Source organism: Terrapene carolina, unplaced genomic scaffold (genome assembly GCF_002925995.2).
Source record: "Terrapene carolina triunguis isolate 2854851 unplaced genomic scaffold, T_m_triunguis-2.0 Scaffold374, whole genome shotgun sequence".
Taxonomy (NCBI): Eukaryota; Metazoa; Chordata; order Testudines; family Emydidae; genus Terrapene; species Terrapene triunguis.
Genome location: NW_020664725.1, coordinates 17465593 through 17483133, shown reverse-complemented (window position 1 = coordinate 17483133; position 17541 = coordinate 17465593). Strand labels below are relative to the sequence as shown.

At 50.1% G+C, this 17541-nt stretch overlaps 1 protein-coding gene across 1 annotated transcript in view; it reads left to right on the top strand.

Annotated features, from left to right (window-relative positions):
• Window positions 1–9010: 9010 nt before the first annotated feature.
• Window positions 9011–17541, top strand: part of LOC112111709 (FXYD domain-containing ion transport regulator 6-like) — a 51051-nt gene continuing 42520 nt past the window's right edge. Inside the window, exon 1 of the mRNA XM_026657891.2 lies at window positions 9011–9053. Coding sequence (XP_026513676.1) covers window positions 9038–9053 — 16 coding nt within the window. The 5' untranslated portion in view covers window positions 9011–9037. The remainder of the gene's footprint in view (window positions 9054–17541) is intronic.

The window sequence follows — 17541 nt, the reverse complement described above, 5'->3', positions numbered from 1 at the left end:
GACAGACAAAGTCATCAGTAAAGACCTCTGCAGCAGTAATAAGTGTTGAGAGCATGCATTGTATTGCTGTCTATTGAAATGAGGCAAGAGGCTTTCCTTCTGTAGAAGTGTCGTAACAGACGCTTCAGAGAATAAATACAAGATGTAATCTGCAGTTGAGCTGGTTTAATATGGAAAAAAGTTAGTGATGCTGATTTTTTTTTATTCTATTGTTTCCAATATAAATAAAACATTGAAATGGGAAAAAATTACAAATTCCTAACGCCAGTGAAATTCCAGTTTGCCTGGCAATATGCCGAGGCTTTCAGTAATGGTGAGTTATAGGAATATTTACATTGGGTCCCCTCTGCCTCTCCAGAGACCCAGCAAACCTAAATGTCGCCCTGAGATGATGGTTACGCCCAGATATTTTATTACACAGACAGGATAACACAAAAGCACAGGACTAGATTAGAGAAGCCGTAATCTGGTCCCACCCCGTGTTTACAGAGTCCTGGAGGAGACAGTGTAACTGATTAAGGTGTCATGTCATCCTTAACCATAAAAAAGACTGGATGTTTTCTGGTCATGCATATGGGCCCATTATTTCTCAACTCTTCTAAGAAATTGCTTTGATATGCCAATGTCAATTTATCTCCCCTCCCCTCTTTTTTTTAACAGGAAACTGCCAAATGAATGTGTATCCGAATATGGGACATTTTTCCAAACAATTAATTTCCTTCAAAGATATAGGTGAGTATTGAAGGGCAATACAGATAGGTAGTATTGCAAAACCCTGCCAGGATTTTCTTTTAATGAGGAAAGAGCAGCACTTCGGGACAGGTGTGTGTGTGTGTGTGTGTTCAAATGGAGTGTGTATTCATGCTGTCTTGTGTGTGTGTTCAAAAAGGAAGCGTGTATTCATGCTGTCTTTTTTTTGTTTGGCCATAACACTGACATTTTTATTGCTATTCTGTCCAAAAAGGCAAAAGTTGGCCTTAGGATGCAAACAGAAGAGCCCTTACTCCTTCCACCTTGCCAGTGAAACTTAAATATCTAGTGCCAGATTCTGCCTTTACTTATGACCCATGCATCCAATGGGACAAATTCTTCTTAGTTACCCTGGAGTAAATATGAAATTACCCCACTGACCTCAGTGGATTTATTCTGGATTTACACTGAGGCCACTGAACACAATTTGTCCCAGTGGCTTGACATGGGATGTAAGTCAGAAGAGAATACAGCCCCTGGTTTTTAATGGGCCCACTGGTATCTAACCCTCACCCAGGCTCTTAGAAAAATCACATGAATCATAGCAAGTGTTGATACAAATATTTGACTTTTATCTCAGATTTTATCAAAACCAGACAGCTCTGTGATTTCTTCTCTCCCCTTGTGGGCTTCAGAGTGCCAGGGGCCCAAGTCTTCCCACCTCTTCACATTTGCCTCATCCTTTCACTGCGTTACTGGTGCAGAAACCAGAGCGCTGCCTTAACATTGGACCAGCGAGTCTGCAGACCTAGCCACTGACTGCTGTGCATGAGACCTGGTGGGCCAGCTATGGAGCTGGGGCCAGGATCACAGAGAGCAGCCTTTTCCCCACTGGCTGTCCAGCATTGGAAGGTCACAAACCCTCAGACTTTGGAATAAAATAATTAGAATAACACCTTGGTGCGGTTGTGTTCAGCCTCTCCCTGCCAGTTAGAAGCTGGTCAGGAACAGACCTTCCCCTACAGTGTAGTGCTAGAAACGCATCTACCCACTGGATCACACAGCTTGACTCCTCTCCCCGTGTGGGGCACGCAGCAAGGCAGAATTGGACCAGACTCTGTGTAAGGTGGGTGTAAATTGGCCTACCTCTGTCCACTGTGGCACTTCAGTCATTTACGCCTGCTGAGGATCTGCCTCCTTGGTTCTTGTGGCTGGAGACGGTTTGTGGTGCTGCAATAGTCCGGTGCGGGGGTCGTGCCCTCTCAGGGGCCGTCGGGAGCCAGGCCGCCTCACTACAGGTGCCCTTGTGCGTTATGCAGGTTTTGGTCCATCGTTGGCTCAAAGGCCAGGTGCTGAGCGCCTACACCACCCCATGAAGTCCATGAGAGCGCTGGGTGCTGCACACTTCTGAAAATCCACTCTGGCCCTTGCCGATTTCACTGAGGCACTCCCAGGCTGTCTAGCCAGGCTGCCCCCAAGAGGAATCCTTTTCCTGAGCCCCTCTTCACGGGTTTATTCCGGAACGTTAGTGAGATGAACTGACACCTCCCTAATCCCTCTTTCGCTCGGGACCCTGTATTGTCTTAGGACAGCGGCTAGGCAAGAAAAGCCCTTAGAACATTGACCAAGTTCTTTTCAAAAGTGTTTTGCTGACCTCTGATGGCTGCTTTTCCCAGTACCCCTAAACCAGATATCTGATCGGGGCAGTTTCCGGAGGGACTGAACCACATCTGCTGTCTAGTTTGAAACGGGCTTTTTCAGAGCAGTTTATAAACATTCACTTTTTACTGAAGCATCCCGAGGACTAATGCTCCTTTTAGCAGAGGATTTCAGAGCACTTTATACACAGTAAATTAAGCCTCACCATGCTGGTGTCATTGTGAAATAGATACTGTCCTATCCTTTTTGCTGCTGGACAAACTGAGGCCAAGAGGTTAAAGCAGCTTGGAGTCACACAGCACGTGGATGGAGCTGGGTATACAAGTGTCAAGGCTGCTTCCCCACTCTGAACTTTAGGGTACAAATGTGGGGGCCTGCATGAAAACTTCTAAGCTTAACTACCAGCTTAGATCTGGTCCGCTGCCACCATTCCCAAAGCTAATTCCCTTCCCTGGGAAGCCTTGAGAAACTCTTCACCAATTCCCTGGTGAATACAGATCCAAACACCTTGGATCTTAAAACAAGGAGAAATTAACCATCCCCCCTCCTTCCTCCCACCAACTCCTGGTGGATCAAGATCCAACCCCCTTGGATCTAAAAACAAGGAAAAATCAATCAGGTTCTTAAAAAGAAGGCTTTTAATTAAAGAAAAAGGTAAAAATCATCTCTGTAAAATCAGGATGGAAAATAACTTTACAGGGTAATCAAACTTAAAGAGCTCAGAGGACCCCCCTCTAGCCTTAGGTTCAAAGTACAGCAAACAGAGATAAACACTCTAGTAAAAGGTACATTTACAAGTTGAGAAAACAAAAGTAAACTAACACGCCTTGCCTGGCTGTTTACTTACAAGTCTGAAATATGAGAGACTTGTTCAGAAAGATGTGGAGAGCCTGGATTGATGTCTGGTCCCTCTTAGTCCCAAGAGCGAACAACCCCCAAAACAAAGAGCACAAACAAAACCCTTCCTCCCGCCCCCCAAGATTTGAAAGTATCTTGTCCCCTTATTGGTCCTTTGGGTCAGGTATCAGCCAGGTTACCTGAGCTTCTTAACCCTTTACAGGTAAAAGGATTTTGGAGTCTCTGGCCAGGAGGGATTTTATAGTACTGTACACAGGAGAGCTGTTACCCTTCCCTTTATAGTTATGACAACAAGCCAGGAGACCTGACTCCCAGTCCCCATTCTCCTCCTACGCTGATCAGACAATTATTAATTACTATTTATTATTGGATTACCGTAGCAGCTAGGAGCCCCAGCTATGGACCCGGAGCCCCAGGGTGCTAGGTGTTGGACACACAAAGAACAAAACGTCTCTGTCCCAAGGAGTTTACAATCTAGCTGTAAGACGAGAGAGGTCCGATGGTGACAGAAAGACGGCAGAGTACAAGGAAACAATGACACAATGTTGGTCACATGCCAGGCAGTGGTCTTGGTACACTAGCAGCCTCGCTGTTAAATTTTTGGTAGGCACCACGGCAAAGGAGGGATTTGAAGGAGGCTTATTCATTAGCGGTTGCGGGTGTTTCTGGGAGCTCCTGCCAGGCGCGAGGGGCAGCCTGGGAGAAAGCACAAAGGTGATTGTTTGGAAGTGTAACAAGCAAGTGCTGGAGCTGCCATCAGGAAGGCTTGGCAGAGGATGTGGCTTTGTGGCCATTCATACACAATGCAGCCTTTACCTGAAAGGGCCATTTTTCCTTGCAGCCCTGGTGTCATTTTCTTGGTATAAATAACATCCCAAAGCGTGTCTCATGAGCCTCTGGCTGCCAACTTCGGTCTGTGTGTGGTCCCACAAGTCCTATCCAGCAGTTGTGTTCATTAGCAGAGCTAACCTCGAGCTGGTGCTGAAGCAGAATGTCTGACCCTCAGCCTTCACCAGCCTGGTCTGGATTTCCTCCCTTTCATCTGGGAAATGTAGTCATGAAACCACTTGCCCTTAGTGCTAATTATAGCATAAGCTCCTCAGGGAAGGGACGGTCATTTACTATATGTTCATCCTGCATCTAGCACAGCGGCACCCAGAGATGGTGGGCCTTGGGCTTCAGAGATGTTTAGGTGAGTTAACCTGTGCAAACCCATTACTGTCAGTGGGATGGGGGTAGTGTAATTTGGCTCTAAAGAAGCCATTGTGCTTTTTGTATGAGAAGGGGAGGGGATGGGTGTCCTTGACCAAAACGCCCCTCCTCTTACTCCCCTTGTTTGCCAGCCCCGGAGGTGGCGGCAGGTCAGGGGTGCTTTAGGTTGGAAAGGACTGTGGACCCCTGTGGAAGGAAGGTTACTACAGAACGGCAACATGAGCTCTAATGCTGAATCCAGGTCCCACTGATGTGAACACTGTAACGGCCCTGGCTCTTAGCGAGCAGGAAGTCTGTGCTGCTCTCTCACACCCGTACAGCTGGGTGGATATTAGTTGATTTGCAATGGTCTTGCCTTAGTTTTTAATACACTGACTTCACTGAGTTTCATGTGCACCGTGCCTGGGGGGTGGGTGTCCCATTCCTTATTGAGGTCAGTGGAGTTACTGGGGCACTCCACGGGGTGCACTGAGTGCTGTTCTTGCACTTCCTTTCACACACTGTTGTAACCAAAGGATTAGGCAGACAGCCCAGGGCCCGCCTAGGAACCCACGAGAGGCTGCAGAGGTGGCTACAGTCAGACTGGACCCACAGTGCAACAGGGCTGAAGCCTGTTGTTTTCCATTCCAGTCCCTGTGAAATGATCCTTCTCTTTTCCGGAGGAGGGGCTCTACTGCTTTGCTCTCCAGAGTGTCTTCTCTCCCCCCTCCACCCCTTCTCCCAGCGCTGGAGAGACACAAACAGCCGTGTGTGTGTGTGTGTGTGTGTGTGTGTGCACAGAGGCAGCCCGGCAGTTGCACATTCCTTCCATTCATGGTCTGGTTTCTGAAGGCTGCTGCTACATTGGTTTAACTGGAGTCAACCTCAGGTGCGTCTCCAAGCTTGCATTAGAGGGGCTGCAGGGTGTGTAACAAGCCATCCACTCTGCCAAGGGCAGCTACAAACCACTCCCTGGAGCTTCCCCATAAATGTAGGGCCTGGGGTTAGCTCCTGCCTCCCTCCTTTGGCTCCGGTCCCTGTTTTCCTGGGGTGGGGGGGAGAGAATCAATGTTTCCATCTTTTCTTGCTTTCTCCTGTCTCTCTCGCTCACACACACACTCCCCCCCCCCCGCCCCAGCGTCAAGCAACAGATTATTGCCAATTCCCCCCCACCCCTCCTTGCCAAGTCCCCTTTGATCCACCTTCCCTTCCCCTGTTGTCTGACAGCCCCGCGCTCACAGCCATGCACATGCCCACGGTGCAGCCAGCCAGAGGGGGACGGGGAACGTGTGTCTGAAACCACCAAGAAGCCATTAGGCAGCTGACACCGATGCATCTTGGCTCCCGCGTGTAACGAGCTCCCCGAGCCCGGCTCTCTCCCGCTCCAGCCAGGGCTCAGCTCCAGGACTCGGGGGTTTCTGTGCACGGAGAGGAGGCAGCCAGGAGAGCCCCCCGGCCCCGTATCTTCCCCCTGGGTTCGGCTCCGGACTGGAGGTAAGGGGCCGGGCGGGGGAAAGTTTCCCGGCGGGAGCTCTGAGCGGGGAGGGGTCCGGGGCGGTTCTGCCCGCCTGTGCCCCGGTTCGCTGCTGTTCTCCTGCCCGGGGCGTCGGGCTCCAGCTGCCGCCGGGGCTGCGGGGCAGGCGGTGGGGCTGGGCTGGAGAAGGCGCCGCACGCCCAGACCTCGGGGCGGGGGCGGCTCCTTCCCTGCTCTGGGGCCGCGCAGGGAGCGGCGGGGTCGGCGCCCCCGTTCCTGGGCTGAGCCCTGAAGCCAGTTGGGGGGAGCCGAGCCCCCACCCTGGGGTGTCGCGTTCGGGGTGCAGGTGGGAGAACAGCGGGTTCCAGACCCCGCTGGGCGGGGTCAGTCCAAACCCGTCTCCTCTGGCTGTTGTTTTATCTTACACGTAAACCCCCCCCCCCCCCCCCCCCGCCCCCCATGGTCTGCCTGTCCCGGGGGGCAGCCCCTCTCCCGGAGCGGATTGTGAAGCGAACTCCGGAGCCGCGCCTGTTTACAAGTGGCGGGGAGGTGGCTGGCGCTGCCCTGCTCCAGGCGACGTGACCTGGGAGTTAACTACATGGGAGCAGCCAGAGCCTTGCTGGCCATGTGTCGTGCCCCGACAGCCCGGCCATTTACAGCCCCTGCCCCTCCCTAGCCCCCCGTCCAGCCTGCAGCCTGGCCCCCCATGTGCCCTCCCACCAGAGATCCCCCCGGGCAGAGCTCCAGCCCCCCCTTTGGGAGGCTAGGGGAGCATGCATTGTGCTTCCCCCACCCCTGGCTGGGAGTTGGGGGGCATGCACTGACCCCCGTCCCTTCGCGGGGCATGGCTGGGAGGCGTGCAGCCCTCCCGCTGCCCCCCTGTCTGCAGGGCAGTGCTTTGTCAGCAGCTTGGCCTGGGCTGGCCCAGGAGGGCGCCTGGTGCTTGGAGCCGGCGGCCGCAGGAGCCCCAGTGTTCACGGGGCCTCCCCCGGCTGCCTCCCACCCAGGCACTTGTTGGCGCTGCGTGTGCACATGTCTCTGTCTCTTCTTTTCATTGTGAGTCCTTCCATTCCAGGCACGTGACCTGCCTTGTAGTTGCCATGCCAACTCCCTGGTACCATGGTTCCCCCTCTCTCACATGGTTGCCTGGATACCAGTTATCCCTGCCTGGTCTGGAAGGATGCTCTTGTCTTGCGTGCTCCCCTTCTCCCCTCTTTCACAGGCAGCCACACAAGCGTGTGCACACCCGTACAACCCAAGGGCAGAGATACCTTACGGATATCAGTGCTAGGTGCATAGTCTCAGGCATCCTCTAGTGCACACATACAGTGTGATCCGCTTCCATACACTCATATGAGCATGTGCACACAGTCGCTCTCACAAACAGTCACCTTGCACAGTCTGTCTGTCTGTCTGTCTCTCTCTCTCTCTCTCTCTCACACACACACACACACACACACACACACACACACCCCTTGTATACTCATCCAGACACATGCACAGACAGCCTCCAATACACACGTGCACACACCTCTTCTCACAATCACAGACATCAGTTACACACTCTCACATCCACTCACACACACGTTCCTGTATGCACAGCCACATCTGGAAAGCAGTCCTTTTAATCTGATTTTAGAAAAAAAAAAATCCCCCTTGTTCAATTGGGTGTTGTAATGCACGTGGATTTGGAGAAGAGCAAAGGAGCATCTAGTTGTGTATATCAAAATATTTTGAAATACATTTTCTTATGTTATTAAATATTTTAATAAAGCTGCAGTAATATAAACAAATCAAACACTTTATCCTGCAGAGGAAAAGGGAGGCCCTATCCATATCTAGCTATATCTTCAAGTAAAGAGTCCTGAAAATTGTAATCTGACTCCATCCAATGGAGTTCAGATCCTGAAGGAGTGATTTGCAGGAGGGGCAGTGACAGGTGGCATATCTGGATCTGTATAAGCTTTACAACATGAAAGAGCAGCCTCTGAAGAAATGTTTTCAAAGCTGCATGCGGATTATGACTTACATGAGATTCCCTTGTACCATTTCAATGTACACCACCTGTTTGGAGGTGTCGTTGTGCGCCCTGTTCTCAGCTCGTCATGAAATTTCTACTCCTGTAGGTTGTTTTCACTAACACCTAACTCTGTGTTGAAAACAAAAAGAAAACCTTATTAAGCAGAGGGAAGCTCCAGAGAATTAAATTCCTTTTCCCATATGGAAAATGTTTCTGCAGAAATAACAGCGTGGCTTTGAGTCGAGCAGCAGGGGAACAGTAGCTGAGGAATGACAGATAACATTTTAGATTCACAGCTGTTCTAGACGCTGCAAACCAAGGACAATAGTTGCTAATTCCAGGCTGAGGGGACATGTATAAAACAACATCAGTGTTATGATGTCTTCTGTAGACTCGCTGAGGAGTCTGACTGATGTGGGGTGAGTTGGTTGCCATCTTTTTGCTATGAGATTTGTGCTTTACTTTTAGGTTTTAATTACGTGTGATTGCTTGACACATCTCGGCCTGGATAAAATATCGCACATAGGTGTGAATTTGTCAGTAGTTTAAACTTCTGTAATGGGGACAACTTTCAACTTCCATGGAGGATAGGTTCATCAATGGCTATTAGCCAGGATGGGCAGGGATGCAAAACCATGCTCTGAGTGTCCCTAGGCTCTGTTTTCCAAAAGCTGGGAATGGGCGAAAGGGGATGGATCACTTGATTATTACCTGTTCTGTTCATTCCCTCTGAAGCACCTGGCACTGGGCTACATGGACCATTGGTCTGACCCAGTATGGCTGTTCTTATGTTCTTAAATATGTCAAACTAGAAACTTAAATCTATTCCTCCCTCATGGTGTTTCTTTCCATAATTGCAAATTATTCAAGGACTGGTTCTGGCACTTGCTCAAACGGGGGCATGAATAAGTGCTACTCCTGAGGGCATTCTGTGCCAAATTTTTAAAATTCTGTAAAATTCTGCAAATTTTATTTGTCAAATAAATGCAGAGGATCCAACCTGGCATTGGGGAGCACAGGCCACGGGATGCACAGAGATGGGAGATCACGGTGCAGCTCCTCCCCGGGACATGGACTCAGCGGTGAGGGGCACCCACCCCTGACACAGCACGAGGACCAGAAACACTCCAGGGCCCTGCATCTCCATGCCAGGGGCACCAGGTGTGGGCAGGCAGGCTCGGAAAGGCAGGATTCAAGTGTGGAGGGGGTTAGTGTGGGGGGATCCAGGTGTGGGTTGAGAGGGTTCTGTGTGGGGCAATCTGGGTGCGGGTGGCTCAGTGGGGGATCCGGGTGCGGGGGGGATCTGGATGCACAGGGGCTTGTTGGAGGGTTCTGGGTGCAATGGTAATGGGACTCTGCAGTGGGGTCCAGGTGAAGGTGGTTGGGGCTCAGCAGGGGGGGTCTGGGTGTGGATGACTCAGTGGGGGGTCCAGGTACTGGGGGAGTGGGGCTCAGTGGGGTGGGGTTCCACGTGTAGCTGGTTGGGGTTCGGTGGGATGGGAGTCTGGGTGCAGGTGGTTCGTCAGGGTGGTCCAGGTGCAGGGGACGTGGGGCTTATCGGGGGGAGGTGTTTCTGAGTGCGGGGGGTGAGGCTCGGTGGGAGGGTCTGGGTATGAGTGGGTCTGGATGCATGGGGGTTCGGCACATGGGGGAGCAGCTCCCTGTTCAGGGCTCCCTCTCCCTGCAGCTGAGGAGCGATGGATGCAGGAAGCAGGGGTGGAGGGAGTTTGCAGAGATTCCTGCAGCTTGGGGAGAAATCTGGGGATGAGTCCGACCCAGCCCCTGATGCTGTGCAGGGGAAGAGGAAGTTCCGTCCTGCCCAGCTGGGATTAGCGGCTGAGCCCAGCGCAAGGGTAGGAGTCACCAGCCGGGTCTTCCCCACTCCTGCCCCTACCCCACAGCGATTTACCTCTCTGCCGGCTGCCCGGCACCTGAAACATACTGCTCGGGAGGGTCGCTCTTGTGGCTTCCCTTTGCTTCCCCGTCAGAATTCATTTTTCTGCGGGGAAGCAAATAAAACTGTGGGTGACATAAATTCTGTGCATGCGCAGTGGTGCAGAATTTTCCCCCCAGGAGTACAGTGCAAAGCATGAATATAATCAGAACCAGCTAGAAGAACTCAGGAATGAGGAGATGCGTCGTGTGTATCTGTCTCTATGCTGGCTGTGCTGCCATTAATGCTAAGGATATGGAGTGGGGACTTGTCTCTCTCCTCTGTCTGGTTTTATGTACATGCAGTTAAAAGCAACCATTCTTTTTAAAATGAGAGCAAATTACTTTGGAGGGAGTGGCAAGAATGTGGATTCTTTGACAGGCTGTTGACTAAGACAGTATTCCAATATTGTCAATATCAGCAAGAGGGTAGAACTAGCATACCTTACGCCTTTACTTCACTGCTTCCCAGGACATAGATATTACAAACCAGATCATATCAGGTAACATTTATTAGTATTATTTATCCATTGTTGCATGATACCAGCAGTTCCTGGCCCAGAGAACTCGCCATCCAGGCTCTAGCCAATATGCAACCGATGAGTAAACAGATACATGGGGAATATCAGGAAAAGGTAGAGGCAGTAGAGGTGTATTTGTGTAAGATAGTCGTTACAGTGGTCTCGATAGGTGTTAAACAAACGAATAGAGGGAACATTTATGAAAAACAACCTAAACAGATTCTCCACTTCCCAGCAGCAAATTGTACAATGTCTTGGTTTGGCTTCGTCGAGAGGCAAGTTTTATTTGTCCTGTTCCTCTCCCTCGCAGTGGACACTGTTATTTCCCAGCCTGGCTTGCTCCATGCAGCCTGCTGTTAGCACAGCGATAATCCCATTTGAGATGCTCCTCGGATAACAGACTAGCTTGGCTGTTTTCGGTCTGCCAGGTTCTACGTTGTGAGATGCACGTCATGTTGACGAGCTGAGGACTGAGGGCCAAGTCAAATACCTCCACACTGATTTGGCAGCCGTTCCTTGATGTATTAGGACATGATTGCCGGGAGCCAGGGGAAAAAACCTGCAGAAGACTTGTTTTGTGCGATCTTATTAGAAAAGGATAGGGCTCAGGGCCAGGGGAGGAGGAACAGAGTCTCATGGTAATTTTGTCCCGTGTGATCTGTGATCATTCTTGTGATCTCATTGTTCTTGATTGACCCTAATCACAAGTAATCCATGCGGCTTCTGGTGGCCTCTGAGATTAGATCACTCAGTGTATTGAGGTTTGGATCCCGGGGTCTCCTGAAGAGCACTAGGATTCCTTTGAGCAGCCTCTGCTTTTGGCAGCTATCCCAAGCCTGCAAGTGACAAATTAATCTTAGCAAAAGCTGTCTTGTGTCTCCCATCCTACCAGCACATGAATCAGCGCAGACCTGGGAAGTTATGGGTGGTGTCTTGCATGTTACAAGGGGGTAGGCTGGAAATCTACCATTTAGGAACAAGAGACATAATAACAACAATTGCATGAGAAGCCAAATTGATGCTGAAGTGAAATGGCAGAAGAGCACATACATGCATAGCTGCAAATGTCCGTTCCCACACGTACACTCGTACTTCCTTCGGGCAACTGAGCAGCCCTGTCAAGGGCTCTGGGGCTTTGTGGGGAAATTGGAGATTTTAACTCGGTCTGAGCTTTGGGAGATGTCCCGAGGACTCTTGAAGGAAGAAGGTGACTGCCCAGCGTTAATTCTGATGGCTGAGACTTGACGGGCTGATCTATTTGAAACAATTAAAAATAAGTGTTTAAAATGCTTTTCAAGTCTCTTACAAATCACCTGTCTTGTTCTTGAGGCGTTTTCAGTGTTGTTAAGAGGCTAATCAGCCTGCAGAAGAGATGGTGTTTGTCTGTCTGGCTTTCACCCCTCCCCGTCTCAGTAACGCGAAGAGAATGAAAAATTACAAGGGGGATTTTTGAGGAGAAAGAAGGAAATGGGGAGAGAGGTTTATGACTTTCAGTATGTTCGGTATAGGGCTGTTCTGAGGGTGGCATGTAGGCTAGAGGTACAGAGAGCGCAGTGAGCCCATGATCATAAAGTTGAAAATATCTGCCTTCCTTGGGCGTGGTTTGGTGTGGTTGTGTGAGAGGCGGGGTAGCGTGTATGTGTGTACTCTGGCCTCCGTCCCATGTAGGCTTGTGCCTCTAATGCCAGCTTTCCTGGAGGCCTGAACCAAAGTGCCAGAGCTGAGAAATGAACGGCGTGGAGGAGACATTGGGGTTCTAACCAAACCAGCCTCTAATTCACAGCCTAGCTCTGAGCTGGAGGCACTCTCCTCCTGACTCAGCCATCCCTGTCTTCAGAGACACCCCAAGTCCCAACAAACGCTCCTCTCGTTTGCACCAGCGGAACCCAGCTGCCTTCGGTGGGAACGCACTGGCGGAGCAGACACGCTCGGCACCTTGTGTTGCCATTGGCGTGAGTGCAAAGTGTGCACAAATCGGAATGGCAGCGTTTACACGCGCTCTGCCCTGACTTTGCATTGGTGCAGATGATGACTCCCATGCCATGTGCTGGGATGAGAGCCCCCTCGCTATGTGGCCATGAACAGCTGAGCTGCAGGAAGGACGTTGCAGACATAACACACGTCCTCCCCTCCTGCTCCCCATTAGCCTTCTGCTGCCACACAGCCTCTTCGAGCAGATGCTAGGTAGTGATTTCCCCTCTGGCAGGGGAAGATTGTGCAGCGTGGAGATAACCTCTCGCTAGTGCTGTCCTCTCCCTGAGAGATGAAGGGTGACTAGGAACTGGAGGTTTACCTGTACAGGCAGATAGTCCTTCCCCGAGAGCCAGCCTGAGCCTACGCGCATTGCATGGAGTGACACGCCTAAGAGTGTATTTATCACTTGGGTTATGGTAACACCCAGAAGCCCTAGCTGAGTCAGGGCCCCTGGCCCCATGTGCTCTGTAGACACCCCCTGCTCTAAAGCACTTACAAAGGCAGGACTGTTCTCCCTATTTTACAATTGGGAGAGAGGCACAGAGAAGACTGTGACTTGCGCAAAGTCAAGACTGTGACTTGCGCAAAGTCACCCAGCGGGTCAGGGGCAGGAATCGAACCCAGATCTCCCGAGTCCCAGTCCAGTGCTGCTCACAAGGCCACGTGCATCCTTCCACACCCTGTTGCTTTGTGATCTGGAGGCCGAGTTTGAGAGCGGATAAATTCCAGGCCTGGAGGCTGAGTGGTTCAGCATGAGGAGGGAGCCAGGCCTCTGCCAAGTAAACAGCCACCAGTGGTTGGTGCTTTGGTGCCTCTTGCTCTAAAGCCAGTGAGAAAGCAAGGCTGCCCAGGCTGGAGGCTGGTAGGTCCCTGCGTAGCTGGCCAGGGCTCTACACTGCAGCAAGGGGAGGGGCTCCTGCAAATGTCAGATTTGAAGAAAACTCAAGTGGGGCCCAATAAACAAAGCCCTCCTGTTTGGCCTATGATTTGTTCACCATGTGGCCAAGCTTTGTTTCAGCAGCTCAACTCTTGACCCTGCGTTAGCACGGGGTTGGATAACATACACTGTGTGGCCTGATGTGTGACTAAGGCTACTGCAGCACAAAGGAGAGTAATGGTAATGACCCAACAAGCACTGTTGATCTCTCATTTCTGTGGTGAATGCTATCACAAGGGAGTGTGAGATTTTTTTGAAAGTAGGGCAGACAGCATGGGGAGGCTGTGTTGTCTTGGTCACAGTAACTAGGGATTGGAAGCCAGGACTCCAGGGTCCTATTCCTGATTCTGCCACTGACATGGTGTGTGACATTTGAACAAGTCGCTTCACTTCCCTGAGCCTCAGTTTTCCTCATCTGTATAATGGGGATAATGGTACTTACTGGCCCTACAGGGTATCCTGGGAGTCGTTGGCAAAAGATGATGAAGAAAGGTGAGTTACTATGATTTAATATTAACAGCAAAGCAAACAAACCCTCTCGCCCCTTCCAGAGAAACAGGCAGGATCTTCACTCCTGGGGATTTTAGGGGGAAGTCGCTATCGCAATGAGTGTCATGGAAATAGCTAAATGAATGAAAAGGTCGTCCGGATTACTGGTGATTGGGCGTGGTGAGCACAGGGGAAGTTGGTCCTTACAAATGCTGGCTGTAGTGTCACACTGCAAATGGAAGGGCCTGATGCAAAGGCCACTGAAGTCAACAAGAATCTTTCCATTGGCTCCAATGGGCTTTGGATTAGACCCTATTTGCGGAGTGCCCTGGTTTGTTTCTGGTAAGATATTGTCCCCAAAAGTACCCCGGAATTCTGCTCCCTGGACCAAACCCCCACCCAAACCCAAGCCAATAGAACGCTTCCACCCTTTCTTGGCTGGATCTGTAGAATGTGATCTCAAGGCTGCCTTGGCCAAGGAGTTTTCTCTCTCGACTGCCTTGTGCCCTCTTATCTCCCACCTTGTTACCACAAGGAACCAATGAATAGTCAGAAAGCAAGAATCACTGCATAGGTGACTGTGGATTATAAGGTTCTGCACTGGCATATCAAGGTGTTCTGGTGGCTAACTGATTGCGATGGCATCAGAATCCTGGTGCGTGCGTGTAGCCCAGGTTGCAAAATTGTCACAAGCATTTATCAGTCCAGGCACAAAATCTACTTGCCTGCTTTTCCATGATGATGACAGTGAAAAAGGTGAATGACGTTTTACTGCCCTGTTGCAAATTGTGGCTGGCTGTAGGCGAGAGGGAAAGGAGAATGTCGTCCATCTGGTGTAGCTCGGCTCAGTTTTCCCGTGTGTCTAGATCTCTATTTATAATACAACAGGGAAAAAACATGTTTTGATTAAAGTCAGATGGAACTACATTGCCTTCCTGACTGGTGGGGATTTGTGTGTTTGCGGTTTAGCAATATTTGATGGTTACAGATTTAGTGTCACTGAGGGGAAAAACATTTACAAATGGTGTTTATTAAACTTACAGTTTGGTTTGAAGAACCCAGTGATGGCTGGGGCAGTTCTGCCTGAGGTAATACAGACTCTCCTTCCGCAGCTATTCTCATGATTTATACAGTGCCCTACTGTAGGGATGCATGTACCAGAGGCAAATAACAGCGCCATGGCTTGGCCAGCTTAGTCTAAAGGCGCGAGGCCGTGCAATGTAATCGGGTTGTAGGAAATGTTTGCACAACCGTTGACATTTTTGCTTTTCTCATTTTATTCCAGTCTCACAAAAACAGCTGTCAGTCTGATTTTATGAAAAGCCCATGACATTTCACACAAATATACTCATTTGAGGGAGAAATGGGCTCATTTTTCACTCCAAAATGATACCGTTCTTTCTCTAGTGAGAACCGTGACAATTCTGCAGTTTAATTGGTATGAAGATGACTTTTAATGTGAGAACAATGAAATTTTAAGTTAAGTTTCAATGTGAAAAATACCCAATTTGCTAAATGTCATGAAAAAATGGAACTCTGGCACCAAACCCCCAGGAACCAAATGGAGAAAAGAGGCACAAAAAATGTTAGAAAACAGTTTTTCCCATTTGTCAGAGCCAGTCCAGATTGGTGTAGGGTTACCAGAGCTGGGCTGCTCCCTAGGGTTGCAATACAAAGTGTACACTGCTTAAACCCACGTGGTCTTTTCCCAAGCCCTCCTTCCTGGCTGCGGTGAGGTCAGACAAACCGGGGAGATATTTATGTATGTCAGTATTTATCCAGTATGTGCCCATTGCACAAGCCTGGGGGAGTGTTTGCTTCAGTAAAAAACATTTCAGAAGCCCTTTCTCAGTGTTTACACGCAGTGCATGGGAGCTTTGCCCGAGCCAGGACTGAGTAAAATCTGACGGTACGTCCTTTGGGATTTGGCCCGTCACGGATATATAAACTAAATTAATTCATAATGTGCTGCTGACGGCAGTCCTGTGACATGGAGTCTCTCAAAAGCCACAGTCCCCACTGGTCACACAGCCTGCAATTTAAAGGGACTGCTCGGGTAGGGAAGTCTGCTCCTTTGATTCTGCCAGCTGTCCTTAGGGCTGCTGCTGAAGTTGTGAAAACTGGAGTCCATTGACTTGAGTGAGCTTTGGCTCTGGCCTCGACGGGATGCTGAGCAAGCGAGTCTGAACTGCCGCACGAGCAGGAGGAAGAGGAAATCCACACAAAAATCTCTGACTTAAAAAAAAAAATGTTGCAGCTCTTCTGGCGATCCCCCAGGCAACTGAGAGCGAGCTGTGCACTTAATGCATGTAGCAAAACCTCGCTGCTAGCAACGCGTAAGAGAATGGCCCGTGTTCCAGAGCTGTAAAGTTACCAGAGGCTGTGCCTCAAACTGTAAAATACAACTGTTGGAAAGAACCCAATCTCCACAGTGTTTTAGCCAAAGAACCCAACCTCCCAGTGTTTTAGCCAAATACAACCACAGCGTGCAAAGGCACTGACCGTGACTGTGTACGTGGCAGAAGACAACTGTTCTGCACTCAGTTACTTGGGTGTAAACCTGGGCACGCAAGGGCACTCTGTAGGGATGAATTACTTGTGCTGACCTAGTCCTGTCCTTTAACCCCAGATAGTTTTAATTTACAATCAAATTGCAAGTTTAAAGTATCTAATCAAGTGTTCTCTTGTCCTAGAGGGTTTACTGCAAAAGGGCCAAGATACAGTTTCTGTGTGAGGTTAACTGATGTTTTTTATTAAAATCTCATGTTGCCTTTCAAATGCACAAACCACAATGTAGCAACGCTGTGACTGTGATCAGACCTACTGGGACCAAACTTAAGGCTGGTGTAAGTGGGTGCACTCGCTTGTCCAGGGTGTGTGTGTGCCCCACAGCCTTGCAGAGATCTCCCCAGGTTTTAGTTCAATATCTGACCTCTTGGTTCTGCCTAGCCTGGGCTTGCATCAGCCCCCACGTTTCATTTGGAGTTTTGGATTCAAACCACAAACGGAAGCCATTACGTGTAAGGGCAGAAACCACTTAGCTTTGCCTGGGTTCCACCTATTAATATTATTTATTGGCAGTGCCCCAGTCAGGATCGGGGCTCACTGGGCTGGGTGCTCTACAATGAGATAGGGAGATACAGCCCAGCCCTGGAGAGCTTGCAGTCTAAAAAGACAAAGACAGATAGGGGTGGGGGGAAGGATGCAACATACAAGCAAAGTGACCAGGTTGGTGAGGGGCACGTCTTGTTTATTTATGTCATTTATTTATGTCCGTATTAAATAACTGATCCTTACTTGCCACTCTGCCTAGCTCCTCTCGGGTCTTTCCCCTCACCAGCTAAAGCCATAATTCTGACTGGAACGGTCTGAGGAGGTTGAAATGTAAATAAATGGAGATATCCTATCTCCTAGAACTGGAAGGGACCTTGAAAGGTCATCGAGTCCAGCCCCCTGCCTTCATTAGCAGGACCAAGTACTGATTTTGCCCCAGATCCCCAAGTGGCCCCCTCAAGGATTGAACTCACAACCCTGGGTTTAGCAGGCCAATGCTCAAAGCACTGAGCTATCCCTCCCCCTCAGTGGGTTCGAGTTAGAAACTGGGTGGGAACTGACCTGACCGTTTCCATGGATCCATCTCAGGGCTCTGGTGGTGTCACAAACCAGAGTGATTCCCCCTGGGCTTGCCATGCACAGCATAGATGTGTAGACTGTAAGGCCAGAAGGGTCCATGATGATCATCCAGTCTGACCTCCTGCCTAGCACCGGCAGGGAACCTCCCCAGGGATTTCTGCAT